Raw genomic sequence first — 12,950 nt, 5'->3', positions numbered from 1 at the left:
CTTGCAATTGGCCTGTACCTCACGAAGAATTAAAACACGCATAATATTAAATGAGATCCTGCAAAAATCGGGATGCCTCCATTGAACAAGCTCTTAGAATTTTTTGAAGTTCAATAAAAACTGTGAGCACATTATTAGGTACTTTAACCAAAATCGAAAAGTGCCGAAGACAAAAAAAAATTTTTTTTGAAGTTAGTAAAAAACAGTGCACTTACAAATAACACCTACCTTCGTACTGCATAGGCCGGTGGTGCCTTCTCCTAGCGAGCAGCGCTATGACAGCCACCGCCGCTAGAGTCCCGATGGTGCCAGCTATGATCCCGAGCGCCCAGCTGGTGTCGACGTTGCCGGCGGATGCCTTTGCTTCTGTTTAAAAAAAAGTAAAATAAACAGATGAAGATCGTTTATACACGTCACAAGAATGGTTTTTCGTAATTTATGTCTGTGGTAATAGAAAGGCGCGAAATCATGAGGGGTTAAAGGTTCGGCCAAACCAACGCGTGCAGCCGGCGTGCACATCGCGATGGCGATCAGACTTAAATGCATTGATCGTCAACGCACACGCTGGCTGATCGCGTTGGTTGGGTCGAACCTTAACACATCCGAATAGTAATTATTCATAAATTATGAGGGTTTGAATGAAGGTGCGACATCTAACGTAACCTAATAAAAATAAAGTAAATGCTGAAACTTGAATAAGAAAAGTTCAAATTAACTTACTAAATGGAAATCATAAAATATGTTCATACATAGAGATTTTTTTCGGTCTAAAATAAATTAATCAATGATATTATTACATCTATTTTTGAGGCTGATTGAAATCTTAGACTGACTTGTCAAGAGTACAGGTAATTTATGATCATAACACAACTGGTAATGAAAATATGAAAATTATTTACTTATCTATATATGTAAAAGAAAGTCGTGTTAGTTACTCCACTTATAACTCAAGAACGGCTGAACCGATTTAGCTGAAAATTGTCAGGGAACTAGTTTAGAGCCAGGAGAAGGACATAGGATACTTTTTATCCCGTTCGAAATTAAAAAAAAAGTCTGCTTATCTATTGCCATTAAGGCGGAACAAAGTTCGCCGGGTCAGCTAGTCTATATATATAAAAATGAAACCCGTTTCGCGTTGTCACGGCATCACGTGTGAACGGCTGAACCGATTTCGATAATTCTTTTTTTTAAATGTTTGTGGAAGTCCAAGGATGGTTCTTACGGAAAAAAATATTAAGAAAATCTCTACGCTAAGGCGGTACGAAGTTCGCCGGGTCAGCTAGTTTCTTATAAAAACTGTAAGCTTAGTCAAAGCATCAAAGATGTAATCCCTTTGAACAAAAAGACATTATAAAATATTTGAGATTTACTCAAAATAATTGTAGTTAATTATTTTTCACTTAGGCTTTTAAAAGCTCCTTAATTATTTATACTCTTTCCATTATAATTTTAATGCTACCAGTTTTTGAAAAATATATAAATTTATAAAAAATGATGATTTTTTACAGTATAATGGAACGCATAAGACAACAGGTGTCAACAATTGAAAAAATATAAATAATTATAATAATTATATTACCAACCTGTATGTAACGCCAACCGCGATAGCGTGTGTACTCTCAACGTAGTAGTTTCAGATCTCCCCCTCGCATTGTGAGCATAGAACACAAGCTTCAAGGCTTTCCCTGAGCCCAGACCTCGTAACTTCCAAGTGGGGGTCGGGGTAGAAGCATTGGCAATTAGCGTCCCAGTCTCCCATGCCTCGACGAAGTATATGGTGTGAAGACCGCCGTCGTAACCTATGGGATAATAATCCTTCAAATATTATCTCAATATAAGCGGTATCACAATTTTAACACTACAAAAAGTTCTTTCAAATTAGACGTTTCAGCAGGACGTCTGTCGTGCGTTTGCAGGACCGCACACTAACTATTGGTAATTGTCAATTTTATTCCGACGCAGTTGTCATACAATGTACGGTCTTGCAAAAGCACGACATACTTACCCACGTCCGGCTCAAAATTTCTAATTTGAAAGCGCGCTTATAAAAGTTAAAATTGCAGACAACTCGCGCCAAAATAAACAAAAGAAGGTTTTTTTATTCGTAATAAAAACAGATACTTTCATCAAAATTCTTGATGGCCAGTATCACAAAACAAACAAACAAAAAAGTCAAATAGAGTTAGGTCGGGAAAAATGTAGTCGACAAATTCGAAATTCAAAAATATGTAGGCACAATATTTTAATTACTTTGTCGGAATGGCCAACAAAAAAGTGTTGAGTAAAAAGTTCAAAGTTTTTTTTTCTTTATACATTTTTATGCTGCCAGTACCTATGTCATAGTTGAGAAAAGGTTTTATCTAGTAAAAGTTCTGAAACGTACCAGCAACACATCGTAGTTCAGCTGAGTCGTCAGTCAGGTTGACTGTTGAGCAGTTGAATGGAGGGTCTGGTCTCACAGCTGGTAGTAGGTTATACCGACAGGGCTCAATCTGCTGTCCAGCTAGATTTGTGGCTCTGCAGGATAGGGACCCGTAGTCGGTCTCTACTGTAGGAGTGTATGTGAGGATGGATCGGCCCGCGCTGTCCACCGTGAATTTTGACTGTTGAAGAAAATTCAAAATAAAATTTTGGTTTCAGATCAATATGCAGTTGTAGCTGGAAGCCTCCACCATCGTATGTGCCTATGGTAAGTCTGATACTTTTATCTACTAACAGGTAATAATGTGAAAAATATTAACGGAGTCGTAATATTATTAATCCAATAGTAGGTTATTCTGAAAATAATGATAATCTTACCGAAAAAAAAGATAAAAATAAAGTGTACTCGTACAGCTGTTATTAATAGTTATCATGTTATGGAAGGATATCAATTGCGAGCTATTAAACAAAAAAATCAAGCAAACAGATTTAATTTCACGTGATTCAATATCGACCTTAACCGTCAATAAAAAAAAATACATTATTCTCAAACAGTTTTATGACAACCCTTTAAAACTAGTATAGAGAAAATTATTTTTCATTGGTTTTGAACGTTAAGTAATCTGAGTACAGTTCAAAATATGGTGGCATCAGTTCCACCACCAGGTAAAGTATCTTACCGCGTCCAGCTCAGTAGTCCCCATAGAGTTGTTCAGAGTCCACTGGAAGTTCTTGGGCGGAGGGAAGGCGTCCACCTCGCACGTCACTTTGGCAGCTTCATTGAATGCTGCCCCGACGATGGCAGTTAGGGGGTTTGTGCATACCGGCTTATCTAAGGAGATAAGGAAAAAAGTGATTAATTTAAATATAAATTAGTGTTCTTCGGACGCAAGTTGGCTCAAAAATGATGCTTTCTGGCTTTTCTTTATAAATACCACTTTCCTGAATGTTACAGGGTTGTAAGGTGACAGATAAAAGTTTGATGGGTACCTACTGTAAAACGTGTGGGAGATGTAAATGCTTGTCAGTTAATTGATTTAGTATCATATTACATTATTTTTGAGCACTGGGGGCAGGTTTCGTGGGCGTTATACAATACGTAGGTACATTCCGACACGTAATTACACGACATAAGCTATTCATAATATTCGAAAAAACCCTCATTAGGATCTCAAAATATCAAAACTAATTTGGGAACAAAAAACCTTCTACATTTATAAAAAGATAAACACATACTCATTTACAGTGGCCTTGAAAGACTTCAGTCTTCTCACTAAATAGGCCTTGATATCTATTTATAGTAAAAATGTTTCTGTTTACCCACCGGCTTCCACTAACTTGATTATCTTGCGGAATCGATTGATAACATATTGAATTACAAATTCTGTGTTTACTCTGAACGTTTGTCGCTCCAAACTAACCCTGTATGCAAACTAGTGTTATTGAATTAATTTGCCAGCATCGGTTGATTTGATCAATTAATTATACAAAGGGCAAACATCGGCTCCTGTTAAAATTTGATTATACGAAGTTCCAACCTTTGAGATACTTGTAAAAGATTCATTATGATCAAAGGATGAAATAGTTTCACAAATAAAATTACAACTTTTTTTTTCATGTATGAAACGTATTTAGCAATAGGCTTTTTATAAAGACTTGGAAATGTTAATAAAAAAGAGGGATCGGTACATTCAATAATTTTTAGTCCGCCACGATATCAAAATGGTTCAGACTTTAAATCTGATGACATCACATGCCAGTGCCAATCTGTCATTGACTGTCAGTCATCTCACGACTGCCACGTTTTTTCACTACAATGTCCATGTCACTTGTCAATAATGGGTCAAATTGGTATAAAAAGGGCCAGTCAAAAGTGAACCTTATTTTTTATTCATTTTTTTGATATTTTTACAGTAAGTTATCATTCAGGCTCATTTTGTTATTGTTAATTTCCTGTATCCATTATATTTATAACATAATGCAATTATTATTACGACTAGGTTTATGACTCGTAAAGTTAATATTGTAAGAACTTGTATACCAATTTTCAGGCAAATAAACTGATTTGATTTGATTGGATTTGAAACACAGCAATTTCAACCTTAGGACGTTTATTATTAAATACTTAACAGTCGAGACTATTCGGAATTCATCAAGTTATTTAAAAAACCTTTTTTTTTACATCTTTTTAAATCTTTGGACAATCACACACAGCGCCAGCTAGCCCCAAAGTAAACAACTTAATGCTTATGTTATGAGTGTTTATTTAATTTCTGACCGGTCGGGAATCGAACCCGGACCTCTCGGCATAGTAGTCCGTTTCGAACCACTACACCAAACGGCCAACAAACTGATATTCTAAAAAGCCCGAAAAGACACCAAATAGAAATTTGTTTGGCGGTACTTCTACATTATACATAAACTGAGAAATCTAGTCTAAGCATCGTATACGAGTAAAATTATAAAAGTTTCTATATCCTCACTGCATATTATTCGCAGTCGAATCAAAACCGATTCGGCCGGCTATTTGTGGGCTATCAACTATGTAACAGTGGCATAGTCATAGAATATTTATGATATACCATGTCAATATTTACATCTGACTGGGTTGAGAGTACATCAATTCATAGGAACACAAGCCTACCGGCACCCCATGAATACAGCTCAAATAATAAAGTTTAGACAATTTTAAAACAAAAGACCTAACATAAAAACTAACTTTGAGAGTCAATGCATGTACGGTGTTATTTAACAATTTTTGACGTAAAAATTATATTAAAATAAGGGCGTTTTCAAGGCGAGAGTGAATAGGCACTTACAGGGCAGATATGTACCATCCTAGACTGCATCTCACTTAACACCAGGTGCGATTGCGGTCAAATACCTGCCTTGTCTAGCATAAAAAAAAAAATGTCCAGTTATGTAGGTACTCAAGTCACTACGTTAGTAAAAGTTACTTATGCTATCGTAGCTAACGTTAAATTAATACCTACTCAATCTTGGTAGGCTGTTGCACACACTAATCGTTTGCCTCCTGTCCCATTAAAAAAAAACTAAACCTATTTCCTTTACTGTTATTTTGTGCATGAATTATATTAAAATCCAATGGTCAAAAACGTTCTAAAACTTTCTGAACTGCAGTTTCTCATAGTACAAGTTCTGTATAATTTGGAATAAGTTAGCGTAACAACTTTCAATTGTATATTTATCACAGCGTATCAAATGATCTTGCTTACCTCCTCGCTCTATGTAGCCAGCATCGCAAATTGAATGCCGGTCTACGGCACGTTACTTGCAAATGTATGCAATACAGTATCGACAACTTTGATTCAGCACAGAGGGACGCATACACGGGGTTATTGCGTGCTAGCCCTCCGACCCTCCGCCCTCAAATGGAAATGTCCCTTTCAGTCTGTTTATAGTCGGCAGGTCGGAAAGCGATCTGTGATGAGAATGAGAACTGGCATTCTACTATGCGCCATAGCAAAGCAAATTGACGTCAAGTTTAATTAAAGATTAAGGGAATAGTGTTTTCTTCTCAGAAATCATTCGGACCATTTCGGATACAAAGTTATACGGAATTCCATTTGAGTCTTCCAGTGACTTGGCCCACTTTTAGCTTGGTCCATGGGCCAAGTCGCAGGATAGAATTTTTAAATACTTTTTCTTCCAATTTTTATTTTTAGTTTTTACTTATAAGGGGCCATCCATAAAGTACGTCACACGAATTTCATGATTTTTTTACCCCCCCTCCGTCCTTGTCACAGGTGGTCACATTTCTGAGACCCCCCCCCTCCCTAGTGTGACGTCACATGTTTTGCAATTTCACATCAAAAAATTATTAAATTAACAGCAGTTCCGAAATTAGTTTTATTTTAATTTAAACTAAGTACTTTTTTTNTATTAAATTAACAGCAGTTCCGAAATTAGTTTTATTTTAATTTAAACTAAGTACTTTTTTTTTTATGAAATCAACATTATATCAAATATTTGAAACAATTGAAATGTGATGTCACGAAACTTAGGACCCCTCCCACCCCTTGTCACCCCATGTCACACTTTGTCAACCCCCTCCCCCCCTCTTTACGTGTGACGTACTTTATGGATGACCCCTAAATTAAACACCAACTCAACAAAAAACTACTCTAGAATCTTAGAGTGGGCCCAGTTGCTACAAGGAAAAATATTTAAAAATTCAATCCAGTGACTTGACCCGTGTTCCAAGCTAAAAGTGGGCCAAATCACTGAAAGACTCTTCCAACAAGCTTGTTTAACTACCTACTATGTTTAACGCAAAATTGACTACTTTGCTGTTTACCCAAATATTGGGCTATTTTCAGACTATTTGCAGCCTATCACAATAATGTAAGATGATTTATTTAGTAACTAATTTTTTTTGTTTCTATCAAACTATTCAGTTAGTCATCAAATTCACATACCGTTTTGTCCATCCAAACCCATCAATATCTAGAATCCAGAACTAACCAAACACGAACAGTCGCGCTAATTCATCCAGAACCGAAACGCGTGTTCAAATAACACTGTTGTTCAGCTTATGTTTCCCTTTTAATTATCTACGCTGCTTCGTTATTTCCAATATGGCACTAATGGTGGTAAAATTAACAAGCTGCATTGTGAAAGCCATTTGTTTGGGTATTCATCCGATGAAATTGATATTTGTCGTCAATATACACACGATTTTATGTGCACACATAATATTCGTACAGTCAAGTACACAGTTGGAAATGTCAGAATATTCGACAGGATTCGATCAATTGCCGTTCACTGATAATTTGAATAATTATTTAATTAGTGGTTTTGTGGAATATTATTGGAGTATGTTCAAAAAGCTTTACTACTGGATAAACACTCGTCATAGCGCCATTGATATTAATCAGCACATTTATTACGTAGGCTGAAAGTAATGCTGTGTAAATGGATGAAATATTTAGTTGTAAAATAATATTATTTAACAATCACAAGCACTTTGAAATATGCATAATTTGTTTACGAATTTATAAACGAGGCTTTATTTGTGTCAAGAATAAGCATCCATGTATGAAAAATCCTAAAAGCCAAAAAACCCAAAAAAAAACTCAGATTTCAGTAGCTCTGAAGTCTATTAATCAGTACCTATTAAAAATAATAGACAAATCGTGTTTTGAATGCTCATAAAAATACGCAAACTAAACTGGTGCAAACTCCAATCACTACGTTCAACGTTTAACTTATCAGCACCGTTCCAAATTATGTTTTGCTTCAAGCTTAAACATGTTGGTAATGAAGTATTATGTTCGTCAAAGCAATAATGAATGTATGGGGTAATCTCGCGATATATGGTGGGAATTAACCCCTAGCCGGTTATCGCTGCGACACGGGCGCTCCGCTTAAATTTTACAGCTTGACCCGAAATTTTAACCCTGCGCCGAACCTTTTTAACTTTCAGGATTGTTGGTTCGAACATTTTAACGCGGAATTTGAAATTTGTGTTTATAAGCTACCGAAACGTTGAAGTTGCTTTGTTTGTAAATAAATGTTATTATATTTTGAAATTATTTTGGATGCTTAGAATTTTATTTACATGTATTGAATTTACGTTATAAGAAAAAATTCTCCATGCTTCCCAAATCTCTTCCCAAATCGTCTTGAAATAAAATGTACAGTCGACAGCACATCAAGCTATACATTTTCGTTGCAAACTCGCCCCTATCGCAACTACGTAAGATACCGCAGTGTTTACGTTGACGTGCTGTCGACCGTAGGTAGGTAGCCTATATGTTATTCAGGGTTATAAACAATAATACTGTAAAGTTTCATCACAATCCGTTCAGTACTTTTTGCGTGAAAGAGTACCTAACAAACATCCAGACATCCTGATATCCAGACATCCAAACTTTCGCATTTATAATATCAGTAGGATAGGACATGTTATTTTGGGTTATATAAACAATAATACTGTAATGTTTCATCAAAATCCGTTCAGTAGTTTTTGCGTGAAAGAGTAACAAACATCCAGACATCCAAACTTATCCCTCACATGGAGTTGAGTAAATTGACGTCTAATTGGACATTCAAGTTCAGACACATAAAATCATCCATTTACAAATTAAGTAATTAATTAAATACGTGTCATACTAATTCCTAAAGTTAATAAAAAAAACTAAAACTTACAAATAACTTGTAGATTGACCGGTTGAGACTTCCCATCGCCCTCGACGTTGCTCGCAGTACACACGTACCGGCCGGCCTGTTCCCGGGACACCCCTTGTAAGGCCAGGTGCGCTGACCCGGCTATGACGCCGGCCCTTTGGTTGTGCGTCATCACTTGGTTCTGGAAGGAAACTTTGCTTGAAGGATTTATCATCAAATCATGTAGCTCTTCCGACCCCGCGAATCGAAACAAAATAGAAATCAAGCTCTCGGGACATCCCTTGTAAGGCCAGGTGCGCTGACCCGGCTATGACGCCGGGCCTTTGGTTGTGCGTCATCACTTGGTTCTGAAGGAAACTTTGCTTGAAGGATTTATCATCAAATCATGTAGCCCTTTAAACCCCGTGAATTGAAATAAAATAGAAATCAAGCTCCCGCGACACTCCCTGTAAGGCCAGGTGCGCTGACCCGGATATGACGCCGGCCATTTGGTTGTGCATTATTACTTGGTTCTGGAAGGAAACTTTGCTTGAAGGATTTATCATCAAATCATGTAGCTCTTCCGACCCCGCGAATCGAAACAAAATAGAAATCAAGCTCCCGCGACACCCCTTGTAAGGCCAGGTGCGCTGACCCGGCTATGACGCCGGCCCTTTGGTTGTGTGTCATGACTTGGTTCTGAAAAGAAACTTTACTTGAAGGATCATAATCAAATCATGTAGCCCTTGAAACCCCGCGAATCGAGACAAAATAGAAATCAAGCTGCCATGACACCCCTTGTAAGGCCAGGTGCGCTGACCCGGCTATGACGCCGGGCCTTTGGTTGTGCGTCATCACTTGGTTCTGAAGGAAACTTTGCTTGAAGGATTTATCATCAAATCATGTAGCTCTTCCGATCCCGCGAATCGAAACAAAATAGAAATCAAGCTCTAGGGACATCCCTTGTAAGGCCAGGTGCGCTGACCCGGCTATGACGCCGGCCATTTGGTTGTGTATTATTACTTGGTTCTGGAAGGAGACTTTGCTTGAAGCATCATTATAAACAAATTATGTAACCCTTCAAACCCCGCGAATTGAGACAAAATAGAAATCAAGCTCCCATGACACCCCTTGAAAGGCCAGGTGCGCTGACCCGGCTATGACGCCGGTCATTTGGTTGTGCGTCATCACTTAGTTTTGGAAGGAAGTTTTGATTGAAAGATCATCATCATCAGATTAGGCTCCACTGCTGGAGCATGAATCTTTCTAATTTACCAGAGGCAAATAGAAAAAATTTCAAAATTCCACTATTCTGTGTTATTATAAACAGGGTTCGTAAAGTTAACCCACTTGTTACGGAATTAACTTTTTCTATCACTTACCTTAAATCAGTCATGATAAATTTATCTCAAAACAATTGCTCCAAAACTTTATTGTTATTTACGTCAGTGTACTTATAAGACTTGGACAGTACTGCGACACACCTCATCTTTCAAATGTTGCACATAAAAATTGTTTACACTACCCACATTAGTAAAAATATTTATGTAAAAACTAGCGTTCTTTTAAAAGAACGCTAGTAACAAGTGGGTGATCCACCATTTGTATGGTAGGAATTCATTAGGTATTCATCAGAATAATTTACATTGTTATATTATACTTTTTCATCATCAACAAGTTTCGTGTCACAATCAATCACAAATACTACTAAACTACCTACTGTTAAACTGTATATTTCTTTTAATCTTATTTATCTCTAATACAAAAATATTTAGTTTGATTTAATGGATTTACCGTAATATCAAAACAAAGATAAACTAAGTGCTGTGTGTTATCCCGGGTAAAAATAGAGAAAATCGACGACAAAAAAGTTATTTTCTTCAGCGATAATGACTACAAGATGTTTTCAGTTAGCAAATAAGTTCGTAAAGTTTCTCCGCTAAATCTTTTGGTAGCTATAATTACGGATCCCGAAATAGAACTCAATATTATGATATAGGTACTTAACTAATTAGTAAGAAAGATATATCTTTGTTTTAGAATTTGATTCTATTAATTGTACTTTCAAAGTTTTCTCCATTTTGAAAAATATCATGACGTAACACTAAAAAGTTTTTTTCGCGTGCAAAAGATTTAGATATATTTCATATCACAATAAAATCATTCAATACAAACAAGATACAAAGATAAGTGGAAAATCCTTACCTATACTTCGCTTTCATGCCTCTAATTTTGTAAATAAGTATTAACCTTTATAGTAGAGCACATAATTTGTCGATATAGAGTGGAGTGACACAATCTCATACGATTGCGTAGGTGTTAAAGGGCCATGAATGGACTCTATCAATGTATACTCAAGAATAACCTGTGAATGTGATTGATCCAAATATTGACACAACACAACCTAATCTATGATTGAGTGTACCAAAAGTTATTGTGTACTTAATTTTTTATACAAACCCTTAAAGTGAGTATTGACTAGAGCTTTTCTATGTGATGTAACGTTCTTATAAATCTGTATTGTACAACAGATAAAATGTACGACGTTTGGTTCGTGAAAGAGCGAACACTAGAACATATTTTTATCATAGAGCGGCTCGTTGTTCTGTTACAAGTGAATGCTCATGCTCGAAATCATCTTGAAGTTAATTTTATAATGTATTTTTTATTTTGTAAATAGTTTTTATAAATAGTAATTTTTAAGTTTTAGTTTTTAAGTCATTTTAAGTTAATGTAAGTATTATTATAAAATTTATTCTTCATTTCCAAAAGGTAGTATCAAAAACACTTACATTGTGTTCCCACACAACTTTGTAGGCCGGGGGATTTGCTCGCACCACGCACTCGAAGTACACGTCGTCGCCTTCTTCAATGTCGTTAGGGTTTAACTTGGAGCCTAGCTCCAGGACTACTATTGGCACATCTGTTGAAGAAAAGTCAATATATGATGATGTTATGTATGATGTTATGTTGGGTCTGTGTTCACTACATTAGTTCAGCGGTCAACAGGAATCAAACTAGCGAACTTCGAGTCGGCAGTCCGACACCTAAACCATTGGGCTATTTAAATATACTCCTAGATGGGCACTATAAAATGTTCATCAGAATTATCAAGCATTTCTTCTCCTAAAATTATTATCCCGATAAATGCTACCCATAAATGCCATAAATTGCCGGTTTTGGATTTAGCCAAAGATCTGGCTAAATCCAAAACTGGCAACTTTTCACGGTATAATGAACTCGACGGAACTTGTTCAAGTCTGTACAATGTAACTCACAGTGCAAATTGAGGGACATAGTAGTCTCTATTGTAGTGTGTTCGAGCTTCACATGCGCCGCTCTACACGTGAGTATTCGGCCGTCGTGTTCCATCTGGGGTGTCCAGCGTAGAAGTGACACCGTTTCGTTACGGTCTTCTGAGTTCTGAAACAAAAGTTCTTATTAAGGACTAGCTTTTGTTCACAGCTTTGCCACAGCCACGAAACGATGTTTTTCCTCAACACCAATTCCAAATCAGTTCAATGAATTTGGCGTGAAATGGCAACACAAAAGACACAATGAGCTGCTAAAACTTTCCCTTCCATTTTTTTAGAATACATAATTCTTGTTATTTGGGATTTGAACATGCATTTTAAAAAGTTTTAAGAGTTATTACAATTACTACATTACTTTTTCATTAAACTTTCATGAACATTATTTTTAAACAAGAACATGAGCTTATAACAATTCTTTTTCTTAAAATTTCATGCAATTCAAATAAATTGAAACAACATGAAATAGTCTTGTCTTTTAAGTTTATCTACATTGTTCACGTATTAAAAAATAATAAAAGAACAGATTTGATATATGTATTTCTGGAAACGAACCTTTTGTGAATGAGCAATTAGGAGCTTCTCATCCAGCCACCAAGAGATGATGGCAGGCGGCCTGGCACCAACTGCCCTGCAGGCCAGCTCAGCCTTCTGGCCAACTGATAAAGGCTGTTCTCTCGCCAGGACCTCCACTATTAATAGGCCTCATTGTTGGGACAAAGATGATACGAACCTTTTGTGAATGAGCAATCAGGGGCTTCTCATCCAGCCACCAGGAGATGATGGCGGGCGGCCTGGCACCAACTGCCCTGCAGGCCAGCTCAGCCTCCTGTCCAACTGTTAACGGCTGTTCTCTTGCCAGAATCTCCACTATTAGAGGCCTCACTGTGGGGACAAAGAAAAATAACATTGAATTATAAAATAGACAGACGACGTTGTATTAAATTGCGTTCTGATAATTAAAAAGATTACACATTTTTTAATTTAGAAAAGAGTAATTATTATTGTGTCCGAATGAAAAATATTATTTAGATTTTTACGTTTATCTAGTTAGTTGAAAAAAAATTGGACATTATGTTTAAACTATGT

At 36.6% G+C, this 12,950-nt stretch overlaps 1 protein-coding gene across 1 annotated transcript; it reads right to left on the bottom strand.

The window, feature by feature from the left end:
* Nucleotides 1-228: 228 nt before the first annotated feature.
* LOC114355813 (hemicentin-1) lies at nucleotides 229-12,746 on the bottom strand (the record flags this gene model as incomplete). The annotated part of the gene is made up of 8 exons (XM_028308833.1): nucleotides 229-366; nucleotides 1,584-1,799; nucleotides 2,384-2,603; nucleotides 3,102-3,253; nucleotides 8,593-8,752; nucleotides 11,343-11,473; nucleotides 11,829-11,973; nucleotides 12,595-12,746. Coding segments are annotated over 8 exons (1,314 nt in total), but the record flags the coding sequence as incomplete, so codon positions are not given.
* Nucleotides 12,747-12,950: the final 204 nt, after the last annotated feature.

Source organism: Ostrinia furnacalis, unplaced genomic scaffold (genome assembly GCF_004193835.3).
Source record: "Ostrinia furnacalis isolate ACB-3 unplaced genomic scaffold, ASM419383v2 OfSCF2525, whole genome shotgun sequence".
Taxonomy (NCBI): Eukaryota; Metazoa; Arthropoda; class Insecta; order Lepidoptera; family Crambidae; genus Ostrinia; species Ostrinia furnacalis.
This window is presented reverse-complemented; position numbering and strand designations above follow the sequence as displayed.